This window comes from Lathamus discolor, chromosome 6 (genome assembly GCF_037157495.1).
Source record: "Lathamus discolor isolate bLatDis1 chromosome 6, bLatDis1.hap1, whole genome shotgun sequence".
Taxonomy (NCBI): Eukaryota; Metazoa; Chordata; class Aves; order Psittaciformes; family Psittacidae; genus Lathamus; species Lathamus discolor.
The window spans coordinates 31486961-31513190 of NC_088889.1; the positions used below are offsets into that span (position 1 = coordinate 31486961).

Below are 26230 nucleotides of genomic sequence, written 5' to 3' on the forward strand. Positions count from 1 at the left end.
GGATGAGAGTCCAGGTTGTCTTCCTAACACTTCAAAAGTCTAGTATTGTGTTTCCTTACGGAGAAGTTCCCTGTCTCTTACCCAAACATTACCTGACCAGATCTCATGTGATTTTCCCATCCAGTCTCCACATTTGTCTGTCAGCACATTCCCTGCTGGGAAAAGTTACTTGGAGGTTTAATTGTGCTAGTCATAAGCTGCATCTGGCCAGACAGATAATTTATTTCCTGTTTCTCAACCATTACAGGTTAGCAGCTCTTTATTTGAGCAGTTGGCCTTTTAGAAGTGTGAGATTTGATATTACTTAATGGCAGTGGCAGGAGTAAGAATGCTAAGCCTGTGTAATTTGGCTGTGTTGGAGTGAACTGACAACAGGCAGTTGCGACAACTTGCAGTACTCAGTAACAACAGATCTGACTGGTGGTGAAATATGGAACAATATAAGAACAAACACAGTAATGAAATCTGAAAAATGCTGTGAGGCTGTATTTTAGGTTGGTTTTTGTTTTTCCTTTGTTCTCCACCCCTCTCAATTTGTTCTATTTATTCTCGCCTGTAGGTAGTTCAGTGTCTCCAAGGAAAAAACAAAAAGAAGCTGAAAGCACAAGGGAGAAAGAGTAAAAAGTTGGCCAAGAATCTCCTTAAAGCACCTGACAACCGAAACCACCTTTCTCTCTGGAAGCTGTATGCCTACCTGGAGTGGCTGCTTGGTAACATTGATGATGCCAGAAAAGTATTTGACACAGCTCTTTGTGCAGCTGGAGCAGAAGGCTTGAAGAATCCCCAGCTCTGCAGCCTCAGTCTGCTTTACGCTCAGCTGGAAGTTGAAATACTAGAAAGTGTAGAAGTAGCTGTTACGTCACGTGCTGCTCATATATTGACCACATTGGCTGAGGGTGGACCATATGTGCCATATAGTGGACAATTGTTATCTGTGAATATGTTGAAAGCTCGTAAAACATATGAGAAAGCACTGCAAGATCATTTAAGTAAAATGTCAGTTTCTGATCAGGATCAGGGCAGTGATGCTGATCAGCTGGTTAACTTGGTTGGTTGTTATGCGCTCTTCCAGTATTTAACTGTTGGGATTGATGCTGCAGTATTGATATATGCACAGACTTCAGAAAAACTGGAAGCTTCTGGTCCACAGAAAAGTGAAAATAATGAAGAGAATTTTGGCATTCAGAATCTTCCCACTGCTCTCGAAGGTGTCACACTGCTGCATACGAATTTACTGAGATTCCACATGAAAATCAGTATTTATCCTTTGAATCCTCTGCGGGAGGCACTAACGGAGGCTCTGAAACGGTATCCTAGCAACCAGTCTCTTTGGAGGTCCTATATCCACATCGAAAGGAAGTCTCACAGTGCTAGCAAAGCACGAAGATTTTTTGATGGTGTCACAAGGTCTACTAAGTCTTTAGAGCCATGGCTGTTCGCAATCCAAGCGGAGCAGATGAGAAAAAACCTCACTGACAATGTCCAGAGGTAGTATCTTGCAGCTCCTTATGGTTATGCTTTTTTTTTAAATCTGTCTAATCATTTAACAGAGGAGAAGGAATGCCATCATAGTTCTCATTTTGCAGATGAAGCTGTAGCTGGGTAAGGTTATTTGTTCAAGAGTCAGTGGCAGAATCCTGCATAGCATTAAAAGACATAGGTGATAGTCTCACGTCCTTTCTGCTGGATCACGCTGTGTGTGGCTTTGTGTTTGATTACTTGTGACTGATATCAAGATGGTACACACTTCTTTAAGTATTTTGTAAATAACTAAGAGCCTGCTTAGATGGCCAAGATAGGCCCTGTGAGCTTAGAAACTGCTGCATTTTAATATTACAGCAATAAGGAGTGTAATACAGAGCTACACTGCAGTTTCTGACTGAGCCTGCTGCCCTGCTTTACTCCTGGATCACAGGATACAGTTGTGGCAGATCTGTTGCCATAGTGAGTAGTTTTCGTTTGGGGTTGTTGCTAGGTAAAAGAGGCTGGAAATTTCCTTAATTCACAGTCTGGTCTGGGCCCAGATTTTTTGCCCACAGTGCAGGAGATGTGGGAAACAGAGGTATGCATTCATTCTTAAAGCTTAGTCTGTAACAGTTGTCTACCCATTGCTTGGAGTTACCTATACGCTGCTACCTTTGCATCTCTAATAGCGTTGGCAGTTTGGTTCTTTGTGTCTGCACATAGCAATAGTGATTTCTAGGAAAGTGTTATCTGGAAGCTTGGCATAGCTGTAAGCTTACAATATTCACACTTGATGAAATTACGGAATTATCAGTATACTTTCAAATGACAGTGCGCCCACTGCTTTGATTGCTGCAGTCTGGCAAGAGGCATGCATGCACGATAGTGACATTCCTGAGCTGTCAGTGTGTGTCATCCTAAATTGTAATAAGAATTCTACAGACACCAAATGTAAAGAAGGATTGTAATTCAATTTATTGTTAATTACAGACTGACACTGTGATAGCTTTTCATTATTTGTACTGGAAACCAATGTTAAAATTCCAGAACAATTACTTTCTCTGTGACATTTAGTTTCTTTCCAGATTGTTCTCTGCTAGTGTATCCTTTCCTATAGGTTATATTTGTGTAGGGATAAGTTGGGTATTGCAAGAGCAGAGCTGAACTACTGCAACAGAGAAAGAAATGTCCTGTTAGTCATGCATAAAACTACTGGTTGATGATGTTGTGACAAACTAAGAAAATGTCTGTACTATGTGGGACTGATTTCCTATTCTGTTTTGTATTTCTGCTTAAGTGCTTGGTATTTATTCAAAGAAATGAACACAAAGGGTAAAGCAGTAGTCTGTGTAAGCCAGTGTGAGGTACAGTGCTTTAAATGTCTGACTCCCTGCAGAGTAAATTTCATCGTTTTCCCTCACAGAAAATTTAAGATAAGAAGAAATACAACCTCAGAGTCCCTTGAAAAAAGAGGCAAGTTAGGAGCAAGTGTTAAGGGTGGGTAGTGGAACAAGCTGGCAGGCTGAGAGAGTGCACACAGGCAAAAGGGATGTTGCCATGAGTGCTCCAGGCTGTCTCTTCAAGCTTAAGCATCAAAAATAAGCCTGTCTGTATTGGCTGTAGATAGAAATCAGTGCTTCGATGAAAGATACGTACCTGCTTTTGTATTATACCTGGAACTTTGTGGATTTGAAACTGTGGGTGAAAAAGCGAATCATTATTGTAATCATGGTTGAGATCCAGAGCTGTAATCTAGGCCTTGATCCAAGACCAGTGTATGGTCTTACAAACGGTGACAGGGGTAAATTTGAACAGGCTTGCCTGGGCATCAGAAGGCGGCATGCTGACGTAGACTTGAATTGGGTTTGAGGTGTTAGGCCAGGCTAGGAATGATAAAGGACCTTGAGTGAAGACTAAGATAAGTGTTTTTAAGGCATTATTGTACTCGAAGATAAATTATCTCCTCCAGTTGGGCAGGGTTAATTTTTCAACATGCTAAAAGAATTTTCACAAGACTGATTTTCCTCATTTTTCCTATTTAGAGCTGTGTTGACTGGATTAGCAAGTGCTAAAAGTCTGCTTTATGGCTTTCACAGTTTGTAGCATCAAATGAAAAAGCTGGCAGTACACAGTGCTGTGTGAACAGAGAGTACATTAATCTTTATGATCTTTTACCTGGATGTGGTCCTTTAGCTTGGATTTAAGGGATTCTGGTTTCTTTTTTCCTCTGTGTTTCAGGGCAGATGTTGGTGAAGTACATTCTACTATTCCTGAAACTGGACTAACAAATCGGATTGTAGCTCTGTTTGAACATGCGGTACAGAGTGAAAATGGTACCCATTGTCCACTGCTGTGGAGAATGTATTTGAACTTTCTGGTAAGAAAAGTAGTAGTGGGTTTGGGCTTGGTTTGTTTGGTGTTTTGCTGCTTTTGGGTTTTTGTTTTTTTTATCATATTTGAAATTTCTTATGAACACATTTACAATACTGTAGATTGAAAAGGAATACTAAAAGCTGCCATACGTCATGATTTGCAAGGTGATAATGTTTGAATTTTCATGCTCTTATTGCTGGGAATATTAATGAAATGTAATGCTATGGATTAAAAAGAATAATAGCTTCTGGCATTGAAGCGTTAACATGGATGCAGGCAAGTTATTGTGTCTGCCATCTTACACAGATAAAAACTACATCATAAGATGTCAATAGATGGATTGCACCCAGTCTTAGTAAGGATATAAAAGTAAGTGGGCAGGGAACAGCAGTCAGCATGCTGTGAAATACAGGGGAGGCAGGGGAAGGAAAAACTTGGTTTGTGTTTGAGAACATGTCTTGTGTAGCACAATTACAGTGTCCATTTCTAAACAAATCATAGAAGCATAGAATGGTTTGGGTTGGAAGGGACTTTAAAAATCATCTAGTTCCAGCCCTCTGCCATAGGCAAGGACACCTTCCACTAGACTAGGTTGTTCAAAGCCCTGTCCAGCTTGGCCTTGAATACTTCCAGGGATGGGGCAGCCACAGCTTCTCTGAGCAACCTGTGCCAGTGCATCACCACCCTCACCGTAATGGATTTAATCCTAATAAATAAATATAATAATAAATATAATCCTATTAAATAAATATATAAATAAAAAGTACTATGAATTATTATATGAATTACAATCAAAATACGTGCTTGTAAATATTTTATACAACTTGTATATGGGGATGTACAATTAATTAGTAGTTTGTAAAGAACAGTAATTCAGACTTCACTATGCACAAATACTGAAGTGAAATCACTCAGTATGCATTCTGTCACTAATGATGCATTCATGGAAGGTATCTTCTTTACAAGAAAGAGTATTTATTAGATGCTAATAAGATGGAGGAAAATAATGCTTTTACAGTAATAGCTTTGAATAGCATTGTTCAGAGAAGAAAAATCAACTAGAAACATTAACATTTTCAGATATGGAAGAAGTTGTTATTGCCTAATATTACCTTAAGATCTGTAGATCTGTTTTCTGTTTGGATATGTCTAGATAGTCTTTGGTATTTTGGGAAAAAGCTTCTCGCTGGTTAAAAACACAGAACTTTTATATAAATTTTGAAACAAAATATTTCTCTTAAATTCCTATTTATTGTTTATGCTTGACCAATCTGGTAGCTGCCCTACGGCGAGATGACTAGCTCAGTGGATGAGGGGATATAGTTTATCTGAACTTTAGCAAGCCTTTTCCACTGCCTCCAATAACATCCTCACAGACAAGCTGATGAAGCATGGATTAGGTAAGTGGACAGTGAGGTGGGCTGACATCTGGCTGAAATGCCAGGCTCAAAGGGTTGTAATCAGCGGTGTGAACTCCAGCTGTAGGCCAGCTGCTGGTGCTGTACCCCAGGGAGCAGAGCCCTTTAACGTCTTCATTAATGATCTGGATGATGAGAGCATCTACTGTCAAGTTTGCAGATGATATAAAAGTCAAGAAGAGTGGCTGATCCGCCATCTTCTGCTGTTGGCCTGTCCAGGTCCCTTTGAATAGCCAAGAGCCATGAAGATGGGTAAGGGGTTGGAGCATGTACTGTACAGAGAGAGGCTGGGAGAATTGTGATAGTTCAGCCTGGGGAAGTGAAGGCTCCTGGAAGATGCTGTCCCTGTGTATAAATACCTCACATGAGTGTGTGAAGACAGCCAGACTTCTCAGTGCTGCTGAGTGACAGGACAGGAGGCGATGGCCACTAATTTAAATACAGAAATTTCCACTTAAGCATAAGAAAAAGCTTTTTTACTGTGTGGGTGATGGAACACTGAAACTGGTTGTGCAAAGGTTATGGAGTCTTCATCATGAAGATACTCAAAACCCAAATAGACATGATTTTGAGCAACCTGCTTTTGCTGACCCTGCTTTGAGAGAGCAGAGGGGTTGAAGCAGATGGCCTCCAGAGGTTCCTTCCTAATTCAGTGATTCTGTGAAAATGTAGAGGCAGAATGCTACTGACAGCTCTTTGCAGAGCTGCAAAAGATGTGTGTGCATCTGAGTGCACAGCTCTGGCAGCAGGGTTTGCAGTGAGTAAAATGCATTGCAATTCAGTAAAGGGAGATCATGACACACCTGAACAGCACAGGTTTCTTCTACAGCCAGTGGTTTTTGAAGTAGCCAATTAAAAAGATTTCTTCACAAGAAGTCATAATTATTTCTTCCTGTAACTGGGTTGACTGAAGCTGGGGAGGTTGTTCAGCACTGACCTCTGCTACTCTTCTCTTCATGGTAGCTGTGTGCTTGTATCACGTAGTGGAATGAGTACTTGGAGGAAGAAGTTTTAACTCCTTCCAGATAGATGCTAATTTGACATCCATATGTAAGGGTCTTAACAAGCTTCTGCTGAGTAGGGAATGTGTGTGGCATGATCTCTCCAGTGCACAAAAATAATGTATTATTGCCTTCAGTGTACTAAAGATGCTCCTGTGTAGTATATGTGTAGTATAATAGGTGTAAATTTTGCTAAATGATTTGCACTCTTGCAGTATTGTTGTCAAATAATAGGCCAAGGCACTGACTTTAACTGAAATACTTGGCAGAGGCTCTTTCTGCTTATCCTTGTTCTGTTACTTGTCGTACAAGTAAAGCCTCTTCGATGAATTTGGAGAGTGTAAGCAGTATCACGAGTGTAACCTGTCAAGTTGCATAACAGCCACAATATATAGTAATAAGGATTCCTCTGCAGAACGCTGAGCTTTCCAGCAGTAATTTCTTTGTCTCGGAGATAATTGTTTCATTATTCCAGCTATTACTGCACTGAAACATGAACATCTTTTATTTTTCTTTCCTCACACAGGTTTCAGTAGGAAAAAAAGAAGAGAGTAAAGGATTATTTTATAAAGCCCTTCAAAACTGTCCTTGGGCAAAGGTAAGCACAAAAAAATACAGACTTGGCATCATACTTTAATTTTTGAAGTTTTGTATTTGAAAAAAAGGGAAGATAAGACACTGGTAGTTGTTGTAATGAGTTATGTGCAAATGAAAGGAGAGGTTTGTGAAGAGGTACTGTAAGATTTTCTGCGTGTAAGAGATGCATCCAAAATGGAAACAAACAGTGGTCAGTGCTGTTTGCATTTCAGAACAGAAGGGTGTTGTATTGCATGAGGCAGGGAGATAATTCCCCTCAGGATGAAGTGATCCTGTCTTTCAGACCCTGTTACGTTGTGAGCATAGTTGTAACAAATATATGGGCCAATAAACTTGAATCTAGAGCCTAGTATCAGCAACTATTCAGGAGCACATGCAGCTCCTCAGTAATGTCTGTATGTGCTGCAAATGCTCCAGTGCCTCTTGACCTATGTTGTATCTTTTGGAGTGAAGTTATTCAGTAAGACTTGGAAAAGACTCGATTAGACATTGGTGTCACTGCAGATGTAGTAACTCTGTTTGTGTTATTTTAAAGCAGCATATGCAGCGGAGGGGGTGGTGCCAGTCTCTCTCTGGTGACCAGTGATAGGACATGAGGAAATGGCATGAAGCTGTGACAGGGGAAGTTCAGATGGGGAATTAGGAAAAGGTTCTCGCTGAGAAGGTGGTTGGTCACTGGAACAGCTTCCCAGGGAGGCAGTCATGGCACCGAGCCTGTCAGAGTTCAGGGACCATCTGGATGATGTTCTTAAGTCATATGGCTTAGTGTTAGGTAGTCCTGCAAGGAGCATGGATCCTTATGGCTCCCTTTGAGCTTGAGATATTATATGATTCTATGAGATTTCTGACATTGTTTCTGTGGAGTTGTTTGTATATCTCTGTGCTTCTATATACTATGTTTCTGGCTGTGATACAAAGATGGCATAGAAAACGTTCTCATTGTCTTTCTAGGTGCTCTATATGGATGCAGTGGAGTACTTCCCTGATGACCTGCAGGAGACACTTGACCTAATGACTGAAAAAGAGCTGAGAGTGCGGCTGCCTATGGAAGAGCTGGATCTGCTATTAGAGGTTTAAAAAAGGACTGGAGATGAGCAGGGAAAATACAGAAGCTAGTTCCAAAATGAACAGTTGGACCTATCTCTTTCCAAACAGGAACTCTGTTGGGACTGGATACTCTGTTTTGGGGTTGTTGTTTTGTTTTTTTTTTGTTTGTTTTTTTTTTTCCCCTTAAGATTTTTTTGGGTTTTTTTTTTTTTTGGTTGGTTTTCTTTGTATTTTTTTTTAGGCTTTGATATAAATTGCCATGCAAATGGAGTTCCATTAGCTGCAAGTATTCTGGAGTCAAGTACTGCATTTTGCCCACAAAAATGCATCCATTTCTCTGAAGTATTGCTGGCTCCTACAGAAGGGTACCCTCATATAAATAGCCTCCTGCTGAACGTTGCCCACATTTCTTATTCTGTTGTTTGAAATTACATTCCCTAGAGTTCAGCAGAGAGTCAGTACATGCCAACTATGGTTTGGTGAGCAGCACAGGAAATAAACATCTGCCAAACAGATGCTCCACTGTCCTCCCGTTGGCAGGCTTCAGTAGTTTTGTTCAGCTTGGTATGCGTGTGCGTGTATACATAACTAGAGTCAAACAGCCATTACATCTGTATGTAAACTGTTAGTACAGGCTGAATCTCTGCTTGAGCAGGCACCTATTTTGGGCTCGTATGTTTTGACAGATGACCCTTTTAATATGAATATTTATGAAAAATATACCTATTTGAAAAATCAAAAGGAACTTGAATTATTTTTATTTCTTAATTTAATAAACTGTGATTGTATTAAAACTGAAATTGTATCCATAATGCACCTCTAAGCAGCTCACTTATAAACAAGTTTTTGTAACTGATTACTTGCTTTTGACCTAAATACAGGCAATCATCATAAGGGAAGTAGACGTCTAGTCTGTATTTAATCCTCACCAAAGGTGGCAAAGTAGTCAAAACATGAATGTTAAATTAATAGTCTCTATTCCAAGAGTCTTTAGGCAAGCTCCTTGAGAAGTAGTATGAAATACAGTAAATTTAAAGATATGGTTAAACTGTAACACTTACACACAGGGATGTAACACTTACAGCAGGGATGCTGGGGAGGGACTCTTCGTCCGGGACTGTAGTGACAGGACAAGGGGTAATGGGTTAAAACTTAAACAGGGGAAGTTTAGATTGGATATAAGGAGGAAATTCTTTCCTGTTAGGGTGGTGAGGCACTGGAATCGGTTGCCCAGGGAGGTTGTGAGTGCTCCATCCCTGGCGGTGTTCAAGGCCAGGCTGGATGAAGCCTTGTGTGGGATGGTTTAGTGTGAGGTGTCCCTGTCCATGGCAGGGGGGTTGGAACTAGATGATCTTGAGGTCCTTTCCAACCCAAACTATTCTATGATTCTATGATTCTACATATTTGTTTTATAGGACTGACTGTGCTGAAATATGTACCAGGCTGTTTAACATCCATGCTCTTGAGACCCAAATACTCAGAAACTGGATCTCATCTGAAAAGAGGGCACCTGCAGGCACTGAATAGCCAGAAGTGTTTCAGAGGCTTTTCAGGAGAAATCTGTCACTAACAGCACTAAGGCCATTAGGATCATCCGGCTGGTGAGATTTGGCTACATGGAAACTGTGGCTTGACAAAGCCATACCAACCTGTGGGTCAGGTTTCCCTTTAGCACCACAATACAAGATACAGTACATGTTAGTTGAGGCTGCGCTTCATTTATTTATTTCTAAAATGATTTAAACACTACAGGCAAGATGTGCAATTCTAAATGGCATTACAGCACTTCTGAGAGCCATGTGCCACTGCTGTGGCTGCAAGTGATGCTGGTTCTGCTACACAAGTAACTGATGGCCTGTGTAAAAAAAAAAAAAAAATAAAAAAAAATTTAAAATCTGTGCTGCTTTCAGGAATTGAGAGCCCCTGAAGTGGAGGTGGGAGTCACTCTGTGCGCTGAACATCACAAATGGTGTGTGTGGTTTTCTCTCCCATCAAAGTGGAATGCCATTTCCTGTAAGGACCCGGAAGGGACATGGAGACGGGGGAAGCTCACTTGTGTTCCTGCTTGTGTTTCTCTTCAAAGTCATGGAATCAGAGCAGCTCAGGTTGTGAGAGGCCTTGGAAGATCATCTGGTCCAACCTTTACGGGGACAGGTAGCCTAGGTGAGATCATCTAGCACCCTACCCAACTGCACTGTGGAAACTGCAGTGACGGAGGCAGGAATGACTCTGGTTTCAGACACTTTTCTGTACATCCCCTCCTCAGCCCTTCCTTTTGCACAGCTTCAAACTGTGCAGCACTGGTGCTGCCCCTTCGCTTGGGGCGGTTGGAGGCTGCTCCCTTCCTGAAGCCAGTCTTGCTTTGTAATTGAAACTCCAGTGGCTTTTCCTGCCCTTATGTGAATAAGCGAGCTCACTGTTCACTTGCTCCTGATCTTTATTACCTTTGTCTTGATCTTTGTGACTCAGGTTCAAAAATGTTGGAGAAAATGGCAGAAGTTAAATTCTGTTCTAAAAGGTAAGAACTTAATTTTCCAATCTCTTTCTTCCTCAGTTACTGCTGTGGCAGAGAGCATACTAGGACCCAGTTCTTGGTTTAGCTTAATACATTGCAGCTCCTTCAGTTGCTTTGTAGTTGCTGTTTCCAGCCAGCATTACCAGCCATGTCCCAAATAAAAAGCCTTGCTCGCCACACATCTGAGCTCTCTAGTGATGATGAGATCAACAGCCATGATTAGGAAGTGTTAAAACATGGCTGGCTGTGACCTTTCCAAGGAGACAGCTCTCCTAAGGTTTGTAAGAATGGGTAATAAAACTCTGCTTGTTGTTTTTCTGTCCATCATCTCCAGATGAAAACCAACTCTATTTCAGGGTTCCTGTAATCCGGATTCAAGAATCCATTCATCTGTAGGGTTTGTTTTTAACAATGAACCACATAATTTTAACATAGAAACCCAAAATCTCTTGGCCTTGGTGCTGCCATTGTTGCTGCAGCACTGGCAGTTACCAAAGGGATTGATGTGTGTGCAGCTCTTGGTGTCTTACTGGCCAGCATTTGCGCCACAGAAAGTTTCCAGAACAAAGACTGCACACTGGTTGGCTGTCTTCTGTGTATGGAACTTTACATAAACCTTAAGAGTCAACAGCTGGAAATTAATTACTTGGAACTTAACAGAAGTGCACTACACAAAGTACTTTATAAGCAGTACGTGCATTGCCACCACCTAGCAAAATAGAAATCCAGCTCCTATGGGGATGGAGCTGCAGCCATGAGTTTGTGCAGAGGGCCAGAATTCACTTTAAGGTTATGCTGCAGAACAGCATGTATGTGACTTGTGAACTTCTCGCTGCAGAGCACCTTGGCCTTAGTAGTACCTACATCTTGCTGTGGACAGCACTAAGCTGTAGAAGCTCCTACTGTCTTGGTTCCTATTGGAGACCTCTAACTCAGTAAAGAAAGCATGCTTGGAACGGTAATCCTGTTGGGGAAAAAAAAAGCATGAACTCTGTAATGCTGCCTTACCCAAACATGTTTAGATCTTTAAGAATACAAGTGCCTACCTTGCTTTCTTGTAAGCACAAGTGGTAAAGAAAGCTGGTCCTTTTAAAGCATATTTGAATGTTTTTCATTAATTTATATGTATATGACATAGGACACTGAGAAGGGACTGCTGTAGGCCTAGTTCCTTGGCCCCTAAGAAGAGATACAGAATGGTAATTAAAACTTGAACAGCAGGAGCAATTAGCAGTTGTAGAAGACTGGTGCCTTACAATGATTGAGAGGTGGGGCTCCTGCCTGTACAGTGTGGTGTGGAGCACCAAGCCAAGCACTCATGACACCAGCACTTCACGTAAGTCTTACAAAAGCAACAGCCAGTGCCCTGTAAAGGGCAGGTCTTTGTTTCCCAATAAAACATTTATTTGAATTGAACTGCTTTGGTAGCAAAGCGTTACGCTGACTGAAAACCTCCAGCAGCACTTAACCTCTTCAAGAATGACAATTAACCGGACTGGTTTTACATCATCGATATCAACTGTCATCAACACAGAAAGAGTTCCTGGGCAGCCCTAAAGAGGCAGGTAACTTAAAGATACAGTCCCTCGGGGGTTCCCTCCTGCTTCTTATAGAGGACGTTCTCTTTAGACTTCTTGAAGTCTTCATTTGTTACTTTCATTCGCCGTTCCCTCAGAGCCATCAGTCCAGCTTCTGTGCAAATGGCCTGCCACAGGGAGAAAGAGTAAGTCACCATCCCTGCACAGCCCCTTCAAGCCCCACCTCAAAGGGCAGTAGCACGTCCACACTCCTCTGAGTGGCTCCAGCGGAAGGGAGGAGCATTAACAAAACTTGCATTCTGATGTATGATACTGTTCAGTAGCACTGAAGCACACAGAACACTGGATAAAGCCAGAAGAGCACATCTTCTGCAGGCAAGAGTAATGCTGCTGTAACAGAAAAGCACCTTCATAACCATGCTACTTCTCTCCTGTGAGGACAGGTACCTACAGCTTGAGTAATGTGGACTGCATTCCCTTCTGCAGTGAGCTGAGGGTAATGTCATGTGTAGTACCTCTGGCAAGGGCCCCAGCTACTTCAGAAAAGCAGACTCCTTATGTCTGAACCTGCTTGAGCTACAGCTGCATTTTTAGCTGCTTGCAACTGAATCTATATGATGCACAAGATAAGAAGCAATTTTAAGTAATACCTAAAAATCTTGCATCTTTGTGCAAGATTCCACATTCCCCTTCTAATTTCCACTTCACTACTTCTAAAATGTAATATTTTAATAGGTAACAGATACATGCTATTCTCAACAGAAGCTACATCATCATTACAGGTTTGATAAATTCCCCCTGTGTAAAGCCAAGTGCATGGCACTCATAAAAGGTAGTTTAAAGCCAGCCAACTGTCCCCCAGCGATGGAGCCACAGGTCATTAGAGAATAATTTCAACTGTCAGTTTTTGAATGCAGTAAAAATGAGGTCCAGTTTGTGTTCTGAAGTATAAACAATGGTCATGTATACTGACCTTAATATCTGCACCACTGAGATCATCTTTTGCCATAATCAGCTCATCCAGAGTCACATCATCTGCCAATGTCATCCTGCTTGTGTGAATCTGAAAGATGCGTTTCTTGGTCTTCTCATCAGGTAGGGGAAACTCTATTTTCCTGTCGATACGTCCTGTGCAAAAGGAAAGCTCAGTCTTAGGGTTTTTGCACACAGCTACTGGGAAGAGCACAGGAAGAACATCTCCAGGTGAGGCTGACAGCAACTGTTCTTTTCCACCACAATCAATCACATCTTGGCACAGAAAGCAAGATCAGACTGCTGGCCATGAACAGCAAGCCATAGGAGCTGACAGATGCCACACTGCTGGAAAAGCCTGTGTCACTGCAAGCAAGTAACAGACTCCTCACCTGGGAAACATGAACCTCTCCCCCCCAGTGCATCATAGTATAGAAAAGGATTAATCAAATAAAGAGTTTTGTAATCAATTTCATTCTACTCTGAGATGACACTTAGCTCTCAAATTTTTCTGCCACATTCACATACACAAAACACCATGGCAGCTTCCTCTCCCTGTGTAACTAACATCCTATAACCAAAAACCCCAAAGAAAAAACCCAAACCCTCAACTGCAGGCAAAACCTGCTGCCATAAGAGTTGTGCTGCAAGCCCCTGCCAGATGTTTCCTGTGTGTCAGCAGGGGTTTTGGATGTTCTGGTACCCATTGTTCCAGTTTAATGAGCAATCTTTTTAAAGACATTTTCCATCTCAGGATCATTCCTGCTTTTCTTCAGTTTTACAGCATCTTCTCTAAGGGGTTGATGGCACCACTTCCAATACCCCAGAAGATCCTACACAACAGCAGCTCTGTCAGTTGCTAGACATGCCCTGATTGCTCACAGAATGGTAGTAATGGAAATAGCTGACAGGTGTAGGATGCTTCCTTCCATCAAGTTTTAGATCATCTCAGCTTGTCTTTCAATACTGATGTAACAGTATCTCCTCTGGGCTCTCCTGGCTGTGATTTGGAGGAGTGTGGTGACAAAACCAGACTTCTTTTAAAAACCACAAACACACCTCAGCACCTCCACCCTGCAGAGGTTTGTATAAACCCTGCAGCCCAGTGAGTGCTCAGAGCACAGTTTTGACAATTTCAGCTTAAATTACCTTTTCTTTCTATCTTACCTCTATTACTTTAGGAGAATCTTCACAATCTCTTCAATACTGTGGATTTACCTGAGGACCCCAAGGGGAGGCTTAGCTTATTCCTTTTATCTCGTGTTGCTTCCTACCTTCCAATCGAACAGACCCCAGATGTGTTACGTTACTGTACATTTTTAGTGGCTATTTAAAAATACTACTTGTGCCTCTTCAAGCTCTTGGCTCAACATGTATTACATGTGTCAAAATACGGCATTACTTGTCCCCTGAATGACAGCAGCAGCCCCGGTCAGTAGAGAAGCAGACCGGCTTCCTGGTGTCAAAATCCAGGACCAAGTTCTTACCCATGAGGCATGAGTGGTGCTGCCCCACTTCCCCCAGCTGCTGAAGGCAGGAATGAAATGCTGCTGCTGCACCACACCTTGCCCCAGCAATGACTTCCCACAGCAGGAAGTCTCTTACCTGGCCTAATTAAAGCTGGGTCCAGCGTTTCTATTCTGTTTGTAGCCATGATAACTTTAACATCCCCCCGAGAGTCAAACCCATCCAGCTGGTTCAGCAGCTCCAGCATTGTACGTTGGATCTCTCTCTCACCACCCGAATTTGAATCATACCTATAACACAACAGAGTCAAAAAAAGCACTCGGCGAACTTAAGAACGTATTTCACAAGACTGCTACAAGCACACCAGTATAAGAGTGTGTGGTGCATGTTGGGGTTTTGTAACACCCATAATAGATTATCAGTTAATTTAATGTTCAACCATAGAAAATAAAAAGCACCTTTTCAGAATCATACTGTAACATCAAGGTACAAAGACACACTGAACTGTTCTTGTAGCTGGAGAAAGCAATAGCAATCCTGCAAAGGAAATCCTGTCATTTTTCCAAACAAAATTAACATAAAAAGGAAAATCCCTCATTATTTAAAGCACATGCATCCACTTCATAGAAAAAACACCTTGTCACACCTTTTTCCATTTCAGAGTTCTTCCTTACATACACAGTTGTGACTGAGCACCCTTCAGCCCTGCTAGTGCGGATCCTGGTTTAACCCTGATCTTCCTGAAGCGCAGGTACCAGTGGCCATAGCTCTCCGCTTTGTAGCTCAGCTATTTCGTTTTGCTAGTACCAGACCAGACTAGACAATCAGCACCCAAACCAGCGCAGCCATATACAGCAACTGTGCAAAGCAACGTAAAGGTTATGAATAACTACATGTGTTACACACTTCACCATCAGTCCAATCCCTTCTACATGCTACACGGGGCAGAAGCTGCCTTAGGCTGCAGCTTCAGGATAATAGCTGTTTAGCAGTATGTATGAGCACGTTTACTTATTTAAAAACACCTGACTACTTTAAAGACTACTTGTATCAGACAGTTCCATGCAACCTATGAAATTTTCAAAGTAATACTAACTCAGATACAGGCTGAACAATAGTGTGGCACAAGCAATGCTTCTACATAGTATCACACTCTGTAGCTTAATATGTAATACTTTAAGAATGTAAATATTTAGCCACCTATCTGCAATGCAAATGAGAAATGGACACACTCTGCATGAAGGATGTTGCTTTACAGTTGAACCAGCGAAGCTGATAACTGTATTTGGATTTGCCCTTAGGGGATGTCCTATGAACTTGTACACAGGGTCTCCTTCCGCCTAAGATACTATGTCATAGAGATGCTAACAGGTAGCTAGAGAACAGGGGCTAAATTTCCGGTCATACCTATTTAAAATGAAAAGGTTGTGATGTATTTTAGTTTTGGAGAAGTTATTTGAAGTCTCACTTGTTAAAAATACTTACATCAAAAAACGTATTATGAGATGGCAGCAGAGCTACCAACATGGTTGCAAAAGAAATGTTCTAGTAAACCATTTACTGTCCTTGGTAACACTTGTGTGTGAAGCCAGAGCTGGAATACTGTACCTCTTTGTGCCAATGGCATCAATTTCATCGATGAAGACAATGGATGGGGCATGTTCTTCAGCCACACGGAACAGCTCACGCACGAGCTTCGGACCGTCACCCAAGTATTTCTGTATAAGTTCTGAACCAACCACTCGCAGGAAGGTTGCTGAAGTCTGGTTGGCCACTGCTTTGGCTAGTAAAGTTTTACCTAGGTTTGGATGGCAAAAGATACTATAGTTAGTCGGGGGGGGGGGGGGAAGGGAGGTGCTTTAATAAAACAGTCACATAAAATCTGTGACAAACTTGGCATTGCTTTAGTACTAACCAAGTATATTTATTTCACTTGTGTTAGCACAGCAGAGCTGTTACTGTACTGTAAAAAGATACCTGTGCCGGGTGGGCCATACAGAATGACTCCCTTAGGTGGCTTTATACCCATTTCTTCATAGTATTCAGGGTGGGTGAGAGGAAGCTCCACAGACTCCTGCAGCACAAGAAAAACAGTGAGTGAATGCTCTGCACAGTTCTGTGGGGGTCTCAGCAGCATTAAAAGTAACGAAGGCAAGAAGAATTTAACTGATTTCAAGACAGACCTTGAAAAGCCTGTCTCTCTACTGCCTCAGTTCTAAGGCAGACAACTACTCTATCTGAACAGTCTTCCTATTGTTCCCACCTGACATGGGGAAGAGAAGCACTGAGTGCTCCTCCTCCTCCAACACTGAATCTAGAGCCCTGGAGTCCCTGGCTCCCAAACGCTCATGGAAGACTCCTTATGAAAGGATGTCTTCCACCATGAGTTATCAGACACTGCAGATCCCATCAGTGATTTTGAAAACATGTAAATCAAAGCAAAAGGGTTGAGTTTTACTAGGGTTCAGACAGAGATCTGCTGGTAGGGAAAACAAAAATGCACACCCCCCCCCAAAAAAAAACCCACCCCAAAACCAACCACCAGAACCCAACTGAACACAAAACCCCCCAACCAACAAATGCAAACACAAAACAAGTCCCAAGCCCCTACCCACTAAATCCTCAGACTGCATGGCACCACACACTCAAAACAACCTCTGCACTTCTTTAACTGTCATCATGCAACAATCAGTAACTTTGTATACTGCAAAACAATAGTTTTGCAAAAGTTATTGCAGAGATCTTACAAGCTCAGGGTTCTACAGATTCCCCAATGAAAGGCTGCTGTACGTACTGTTGTGGATGGGTATGCTCCCACCTTAGAGACTTAGGCCTATGAGCCTTCCTAGCAAAACCAAATGAAGAAAAGTTCTAGAGCAAGATACAGAACACTGTGTGATCAGCAGTTGCCCTGTCGTGACACTTACAAGCCCCCAGCACAGCAGCTACATCAGCAGCTTGCTGAATAGTGCAAATCAGTAAAAGAGTACCTTGATTTCTTGAATCTGGTTGTCAAGGCCACCAATGTCAGCGTATGTTTCTTGAGGAGCCTTCTCCACTTTCATCACAGTAACTAAAGGGTCTGTGTCATCCATCAGGACTCCAATCACAGCATGAACCTAATTCAAGCATAAGAGTTGTCAAATCAAGCAAGTGCTGTTAATACAGGCTCAAGCCTAATCCCAATGCCCATCTGTTTAGATGCATGAAATAAACAGCATCAGCTCTCCTGTGATTCTCAGAAAAAAAGGCCAGTTAAAAACCGCACAAGAACTTGTGTTTCTTTTTGTGAAACCAGCTCACCTTATGGTTTAGCAAGACAGAGCAGCCTGGCTCTAGCAGATCCTTGTCCACAAAAGACAGAATACTGACGTAGTGTTCCGACCCTACTGATGTGGACACGATAGCATGGTTGTCATCAATGATCTCTTCTAAGGTACCCACGGACATCGGTGTTCCTCTCAGATCATCCACTTTTGATCTTTCTTCCTGTTGCCAAGAAGAACCCAAGAAACAACTCAAGCACACAGGCAAAAACATTCTTGTACAACACTGGCTCAACAGTTCACACTGAACAGAACTGTTTTTTCCTGTGGTTGATCTTCTGCACTAGGTGGTGTAATAGCAGAGGCCAGTAACAAAACCCACTACTGTTTTCGTCCTATTCTATAGGTGCTGCTATATGGATGTGAACAGCTAGAATATTCTTTCTGTCTCTGCTGACAGCTACCTGGGAGCTGCAATTGGACAGACCACTAAAAAGCTAAAACCCACTATGGCCTCATCTGTAGTAACCAATGCTTGGACTAGAACCATTATACCACTAGAAAAAAAAGTCTTCTGGATTTTGGACAGTAATTGAGATTTAACAAATAACTGTAACACATACAGTATGTTTGTACTGACTTACATATTCATGGCACTTTATTCCCATTGTTTGTATTTCCCATTAGAGCACTTACTGTAATACTAGACGTAACAGTTAACTCAAGCCTCACCTCTTGTTTTTCTTCCAAAGGTTTCATCTGTTCTTGATTTCTGATAAATTCTTCCTCCATTAAGAGGTAATCTTTAATTCTTTCCAATTTCAACAATTTGAGTCTGCACTGTGTGTGAGGAGTCACTGCAATCCAAGTGAAATCATAATATTTTAGATCAAGTTTGACATATTACCAATTATTCACTAATTCATTACCAGAAACTCTGCTTTATTTTTTACCAATAACTTCTACGTGAGCAGCATCCACTATTTTACTTGTCTCACTGTAATCCTACATAAAAAAAACATCTTTAAAGATAATGTTTCCCCTGCATTTCTCCTCATTTCAATTTCTGTCTGTCTCACGCACGAATTCTTGGCTGCGTCTTGAATAACAATAACTTACTCTAACTAACGTAAAAGAACAAAGTAAGATTACATTTGCCCTTCTGTTACACCACTTGTGACACAACACCCAGCCATCTTAAGGGGAAAGGACAGCTCTGCACCTCTCAAAGGCCACTGTCCACAGCACTGCTGGGGTTGGCAGGACACTTACCCAGGGGGAGTTTGCTGGCAGCATCTGGTCCCTTTGTTTTCTTCTTCTTTTTCCCCACTCTGGTTGGAACTGGAGGTTCATATTTCTTCTTCTTATCCTTATTCATAAAAACAAAATTAATGAAAAAACAATTTTGTTATTAACAACGAAAAATACAGACATTAGGTGCACCGAACGAGAATGCTCAGCTGAAGTGAATGGATACATAACAAAACTGTCTCCTTTATGATACACAACAAGAAGCCCAAAAGAAATATTCTTATTCTTTATCAAAGTTAAAAACGTCTTCTCCTGCTTATTTTACATTTAGTAACAAATATATATTTCTGCCAATTTTCAGTGAATACAGCACACAGAAGGCGAAGCCTGAAGGAAATCACAACTAAACTCAGGCGCAAAAGGATGAGGCAAATGCTGAATCTGAACGTTTCTGCTGCAGTTTAACTCACAGGTAAAACACATTCAGTGGGTCAGCTCAGACATAGCTTCTCATGTGCATTGTACTTCTATGTCCAAAAAAACTGGAAAGATCTCCAATGGTCCACAACATCAAGTACAGACCTTATACAGATGAAGGTATGATGTCATTTTCAAACCAAAACTACTGACTTGACAGCTTGAAGGCAACTCATCTTTCCTAACCCTCACAGATTTATAGTTTATTTTAACATATATACTACTAGTGTCAAATAACTTTAGTTTTCCTTTACAGTTACCCTCTTTTTCTATTTTTGAACAGCAACCCTTTTTCTCCATTGTGCACCCAGAAAAGAGAAGGCATTTCATCAAAGCCAGCAAGAACAGAATTTCGTGCGGTTCTGAGTACAAAACCAAAAAACAGTTGTAGGTTGTAAAATAAAGCCTATTGCGGCCACTCTCTGTAGTAAGACATACTTAGTTCATCCCATAAGTAAAAGTCTTTGTTGTGGTTTTAGTTACCTTGTCATCCTTCTTGCCCCCACCAGGACCGTGTCCACCACTCTGACTTTGACCCTAAGAAAAACCAAAACAACAGACAACATTAGCACACTGCTGTGAATTGTGAAACCCATGGGCAGGTCCATGTAAAAAATGACATCATTAGATTTCTCTTATCCAAACAAATCACTAATATATTTCAATTTATTGCCACAAATAAATAACGAGAAGCGTGGGTTTATGAGACAGGAAGGCCACGTTCAGTGTTGCCCGCACTGTCGCGGTGCATCGTGGGTTTAGCTCATTCCTTGCCAGTGTAAATTCACAAGCGACACGAAGCAGCACGTACCACAGAGCTCCCAACCTCTCCCGCGAGCAGAGCGGGCCAGCCCCGCTGCCCCTCTAGCAGAAGGCCGGACGCGCGGCGCGATCGATGGCCCTGCTGCCGGGACGCTGCAGGCCCACCGCTACAAACCCACTTTCCTATTAGCGCGGCGAGGCGAGGTGAGCCTCCCACAGCACCCGCCCGGCTCACAGCCTTGCTCGGCCTCAGCACTGCCGCCGGAGCGGCCTACGGGCCCGGCGCTGACTCCGCAAAACCGCCGAGGAACGGCGGGGCGATGCCTGAGGAGGCCTGCCCCCCCCGCCCCGCCCCGGCAGCGCCAGCCGAGCCCCCGCCGCACACGGCCGCGCTCCCGGCGCCCGGCCCGGCCCTCCCCGAGCCCGCACCGCCGTCTCACCATCCTGCCCGGCCGCCGCAACGGAACTGAAGTACCGCACCGGAAGTGCCGCTCCCGGAGAGGGACGCGGTGGCGACGTCACTACGGCGTACAGCCGGGGCCAAACGCCACAGCGCGACGTGGGTGGGGCGAAGCCCAGGCCACGTGATCCAGCGGCGCGGCGGTTGCTCGTCCTCCTCAGCCCGCCCGCCAGCTGGGCGAGGTCACGTGCTCCGGACGGCACGGGGCCCGGCGGCGGCGGTCGGCAGGGGGCGCTCGGTGCCGCAGTTGGCCGCGGGGGTCCCGCTGGTTGGGGCGAGCGTCCCGGGGCCCCGTCCGGCTGCGTGCGGGTGCGCGGCGCCTGCGCTGCGGGGGAAGGCGGCCGGGGTGGTGGGGCTGCGGGCTGCGGGCGGGGCACACCGCGCCCGAGTCGGTGCTCCTGAGGGCGGCGGGGCGGCTGTTGGAGAAGCGTGGTTTCTGTCCCGTCGGCAGGCACCGCGTGGTCACATTCCAGCTACGGGAACAGTCGCGGTAGCTTCTGAATACGGCGTCGGGTTACCAGCACTTTTCACCACGGTTAAGTAGGGAAGATGTTTCAGAGTCTGATAAACCTAGATAAAAGCAGAGTTCCTTCCCTATGAGGTATTTCACAGGTATTCTTACAGCTCAGTTCATTGCAGTTCATTATGAGCTTCATACGCATTGAAGCTCATAATAACCAGCTGCGGCAGTGTTAACATCTGTGAAAATGGTGCTTAAAACCTCTGAGTACGCCGGGAAAGTATGCCTTCAGCCTGGCAGTTCAGGTTACCTCCCTTAGGCACTGCTACTTAACCACCGAGAGATGGCTCTTCCTGGCAAGCCCAACGCTCTCTGGCTGTGTTGTGCCACGAGTGAAAACGTTGAGGCACTTGCAGCCTCTGCCTGGTTTGTACGGCGGCTTCGGGAGGTCCCTGCTCCTGCCGGCTGTCATGGGAGGCTCTTTAAGCGGTCACAGCTTAGCCTTTTACCTGCTGCAAGCTCTGCTTCTAACGTGTGGCCCGGTGCAGTGGAGTGAGGCATAGTGAGTGCTGTAAAGGACTGCAGCTTTAGAGCCCAAGTGTGTAGCCTGAAGTATAGAAAAGAGCAAACCCAGAGCCAGTGTTTTACCGCAGGGATGGAAGGATCTTCTCCAGAGACCATGTCTGGACTGCTATGCTGAGTACATTGCAGCAGTTGTTTTCACAGTGCTGCTGGTGCTGGTTGTGCTCCACCTGCAGAACGAGCTGCCATGTGTTTCTGCTGTTCCAGCAATATAAACAGGCATTCATTTGTGTACAAAATGCCAGTAGCTCTTCCAAAAGTTTGTTTTCCTGTAATATTTCCACATCTGTGTTTTCCAAAACAAATGGAAGCATCGAACCTTGTTTTTAGGTTATTTGCAGGGGTAGTAACCAGAAAAGCTTCCCAGTAAAGAAAGAATGGAAATGCAAATCAAAGAGAGCGAGGGAGGTTTGTATGTCTAGGGATAGCATCTAAGCTTTGTGAGTTTTAACTGCCAAGAAAGAAGAGATACTGTGACCTTTCTGTTAGGACTTACTGCTGCTGTGGAGAAGCAGAGGAGGAAGACCTGTATTTAAGGTTACAGTTTTTTTCCCTAGACCTTCTGGCTCTTGCATTGGCCAGTCAATATGAAAGCATAATTTTTAGTGTGTGAGAATTGCTTTTCTTATGGCTAGCACTGTAAGAACACTGGTAGTTTTAAGGAAATCCCTCTCTCCAGATAAACATTACACTTGTATCTACAGTGAGCTCTACCAATCTGTTAATATTCCTGCAGAAACACAGTGCAGACTTTTGGTCTCTGCCTTGGGCACTCCCAAAGGCAGAGCACAGACTGAACACAAGCATGCGCTGCAGTCCAGAATCACAGAATCACAGAATCCCAAGGGTTGGAAGGGACCTCAAAAGATCATCTAGTCCAACCCCCCTGCAAGAGCAGGGTAACCTACAGTACATCACACAGGAACTTGTCCAGGCGGGCCTTGAATATCTCCAGTGTAGGAGACTCCACAACCCCCCTGGGCAACCTGTTCCAGTGCTCTGTCACTCTTACAGTAAAGAAGTTCTTCCTGATGTTAACGTGGAACTTCCTATGCTCCAGTTTACACCCATTGCCCCTTGTCCTATCACTGGATATCACTGAAAAAAGCCTAGCTCCATCATCCTGACACCTACCCTTTACATATTTGTAAACATTGATGAGGTCACCCCTCAGTCTCCTCTTCTCCAAGCTAAAGAGACCCAGCTCCCTCAGCCTCTCCTCATAAGGGAGATGTTCCACTCCCTTAATCATCTTTGTGGCTCTGCGCTGGACTCCTTCAAGCAATTCCCTGTCCTTCTTGAACAGAGGGGCCCAGAACTGGACGCAATATTCCAGATGCGGCCTCACCAAGGCTGAGTAGAGGGGGAGGAGAACCTCTCTTGACCTACTAACCACTCCCTTTCTAATGCACCCTAAGATGCCATTTGCCTTCTTGGCCACAAGAGCACATTGCTGGCTCATGGTCATCCTCCTATCCACCAGGACCCCCAGGTCCCTTTCCCCTTCGCTACTTTCCAGCAGGTCAACCCCCAACCTGTACTGGTACATGGGGTTGTTCTTCCCCAGATGCAAGACTCTACACTTGCCCTTGTTAAATTTCATCAAGTTTCTCCCCGCCCAACTCTCCAGCCTGTCCAGGTCTCGCTGAATGGCAGCACAGTCCTCTGGTGTGTCAGCCACTCCTCCCAGTTTTGTGTCATCAGCAAACTTGCTGAGGGTGCACTCAGTTCCCTCATCCAGGTCGTTGATGAAAATATTAAACAGCACCGGTCCCAGCACCGACCCCTGAGGAACTCCACTAGTCACAGACCTCCAGCTAGATTCTGCGCCATTGACCACAACTCTCTGCCTTCTTCCTTTCAACCAGTTCTCGATCCACCTCACTACTTGATCGTCAAGCCCACACTTCCTTAGCTTATCTATGAGGATGCTGTGGGAGACAGTATCAAATGCCTTACTGAAATCAAGAAAAACTACATCTACCGCTCTACCATCATCCCTCCACCTAGTCACTTCCTCATAGAAGGCTATAAGGTTGGTAAATCAAACACCTGCTTCACGTCCAGCCTGTGTCCCTGCAGCAGAGGCCCTGTTGTGTGGGACCCACAGCAGTCACTGTGTTTTTGCCTGCCACAGAACACCAGTGCCTGTCTCCTCTGCAGGAGCACTGGTGGTGCAGCTAATGAACTTGGGGGATCTTTGGGTACTTTCTCTTTTTGGGGCTGAAAACTCTGCGGCAAGATACTGTGGGGTTATGTGGGGAGTCAGCATGGAAAGACAGGGTCTTCTGTGAGCATCACTAGCAGCAGGAGACTTATAATATAGATGAAGGTGTAGTCTAAAAATACTTGTACTCTGCTTTCAACATGTTGACCAGCACTTAGATTATATTCACATCTGTCACTGTTCTCAGTGTAATGATCAGGAGTGTTCATGAGCCTTCAGAGCAGTCAGTAGGACGTGGAGGATGTCTTGCTTTTGCGTTCAGGTTTTTTCTTTCACACTTTCTCTAGAATTCATGTCTGAGTAGGGAACTTGATCAAATGTTAATGTGACTGGCTGGGTTGTGCAGAGAGGTGTGAGGTTTTGATCATTTTCTTTGGTTTGATTCCATTTGTTCACAAGGGTTACTAGTTTGCACTGTGGATTTAATCTGATTTATCTATTTTTATTCTTTTAAGAATTAGCTATGGGCTTTTTATGGCATCAGCTGTTCTGTAACTTTTAAGAACACTTGGAATGAAATTTAAACAGATGTTCTTGTCTTTAATAACATTCACTTCATGGAATTTACTGTCTTACAGGATTGCATCTATTTCTATGTAACGCTACAGTGTACATCCTCTCCCTCAAATATATGCAAGTTTTCCTCTCTTCAGCCTCTCTTTAGATACAGAAATACCCAAGTTTATTTAGAATTATACTTGTAATTGGTAGTGCTGGTATTGGTTCAGATTTCTTGTCACTTGTTTCTTACAAAATTTAGTGTACTGTAGCTCTGCAATCATTTGAAGTGGGAGAATTATTTTGTAAGTTGACCAGAATGGTAGAGGTGTAAGGTGAAGCTGAAAGCTCAGATTTGCATTTGTGAACTCACAAGACAGATCTCTGACAGTATATCTGGTTTTGTTGCCTTTACAAATATTAGGAGATTATATATGGAAGCAACAGTAAAAGGATGTTCTCAAGATAGTCTCCTAGCTCGTTTTCTTAAATACATGCCATGAAACAGCTGTGGCAGAAAACACAGATCACAAAAGGGAAATGTTGTGGGTTTTGAACCAGCTTCCCAGCTTGGGGGTATCTAGTAAATGGCTTTCAGTTGTTGGGGTTAGTAATGCTGCCTAACTGTCAGTGCTGTGGAAAGGCAGTTCTGTGACCTGGCTGTTTCTCTTCGCTATCCACATCCTGATTTTTGGTTTGTTTGCAGAGTGCGGATAATGTCAAATTAGGAAGCTTAAAAAATAAATGTTTGACGATCCAAGTGCCCCTGATTTTGTGTGTTACCCTGTCGTGGTTTAAACCCAGGGTCCCATGGGTCAGGAGGAAAAATGACTGCTACTGCTGAACCCAGGACATACCCTCACTTGGGAGAGAAAAGAAACCCACAACAAGAGAGCAAGCAATCAGGGTAACAGGAAGGAACACACAATCCTTGTTTGCTAAAGATGAACATAGCCTGGGGGTGTCAGAAAGCTTCTTTTCATATCAAAAAATGCCAAGAGTTGTTCAGGAGGGATGAGGAGGGTTGTGCTTTGTTTTTCCTAGTGTTTTCCTACTCCCTCTTCTTTTTTCTGAAGCCAGCTTACTGCTGATCTTTTAGGCATATTGTAAAGCCCCCTTCTTTGTTCCCGGGCTTTTGGGGAGGAAGAGGGCAGCTGAGGGCTGCGGGAATATTTGGGCTGGGATTAGTACATAGCAAAGAGGTTTATTTTCCCTTTACACACAGAGGAAATTACTAGGATTGCTCATGTTGTTGATGTTAATTTGCCTTTCTTATTATATGTTTAGGTGCCTAGAGCTTTTTATGTTTCCATAAATCCAGATAATAAAAGGATTAATCTTGCTATTGTAGCTACATATAGTGGGTTACATACTCAAAAGTTGCAATGTGGACTCCCTAAGTGGGTTATGAGCTTATTCCCCTTCAATAAATGAGTAAAAGTGCAGGTTATTAAGGGCCATTTAGAAAAGATCATTTGTTTTAAGTGTGCGTGTGTCCAAGTACCCAATTAACTGTTAAGTTGCTCTGCTGCTTGCAAGTTGTTCAAACATTTTAGCAGTGGAAGATACTCCCACCACCTACTAACCAGCATGTAACTATGTGAAGGGTAGTTATTAGCAGGGTATTTACTCCTTGTGTGCTCCCTACAGAATCAACTGAGAGAAGTTTCTCTCCCAATTCAGAACAAGGCGCTTCACCTTCTGGAAGAGTCTTACTTTACATTGCCTATCCTGGGAACTAAGGCCATAGCTTTTTTTAACTAAGCTGCTCAAATAAGCACCTTATGTGAGGCAGCATGGTTACTTCCTCCTTCTCCCATCAGCAAGACTCAAATATGATGATTTTAAAAACAGG

General features: G+C 43.4%; 2 protein-coding genes across 4 annotated transcripts in view; one reads left to right on the forward strand and one right to left on the reverse strand.

Moving 5' to 3' along the window:
* The window catches only part of NRDE2 (NRDE-2, necessary for RNA interference, domain containing), a 30688-nt gene extending 22047 nt beyond the window's left edge, over positions 1-8641 (forward strand). For both annotated transcript variants that reach the window (XM_065685852.1, XM_065685851.1), the window contains 4 exons: positions 560-1488; positions 3703-3841; positions 6783-6854; positions 7805-8641. In XM_065685852.1, the coding sequence (XP_065541924.1) occupies positions 560-1488; positions 3703-3841; positions 6783-6854; positions 7805-7930 (1266 nt within the window). In that variant the 3' untranslated portion in view covers positions 7931-8641. The remainder of the gene's footprint in view (positions 1-559; positions 1489-3702; positions 3842-6782; positions 6855-7804) is intronic.
* A 3156-nt stretch (positions 8642-11797) lies between these two features.
* Positions 11798-20690, reverse strand: PSMC1 (proteasome 26S subunit, ATPase 1). Of its 2 annotated transcripts, none has more exons than XM_065685849.1 (11): positions 20589-20690; positions 19870-19923; positions 18931-19027; positions 18391-18515; positions 17696-17881; positions 17383-17511; positions 16370-16466; positions 16001-16190; positions 14531-14682; positions 12927-13081; positions 11798-12120 (listed from the first exon to the last, which is right to left on the reverse strand). In XM_065685849.1, exons 1-11 carry the CDS (start codon positions 20589-20591, stop codon positions 11986-11988), a joined length of 1323 nt encoding a protein of 440 aa, XP_065541921.1. In that variant the 5' UTR covers positions 20592-20690; the 3' UTR covers positions 11798-11985. The 2 variants fall into 2 exon arrangements, with proteins under 2 accessions (XP_065541921.1, XP_065541922.1); XM_065685850.1 differs by lacking the exon at positions 20589-20690 and adding an exon at positions 20198-20298.
* Between the last annotated feature and the right edge of the window lie 5540 nt (positions 20691-26230).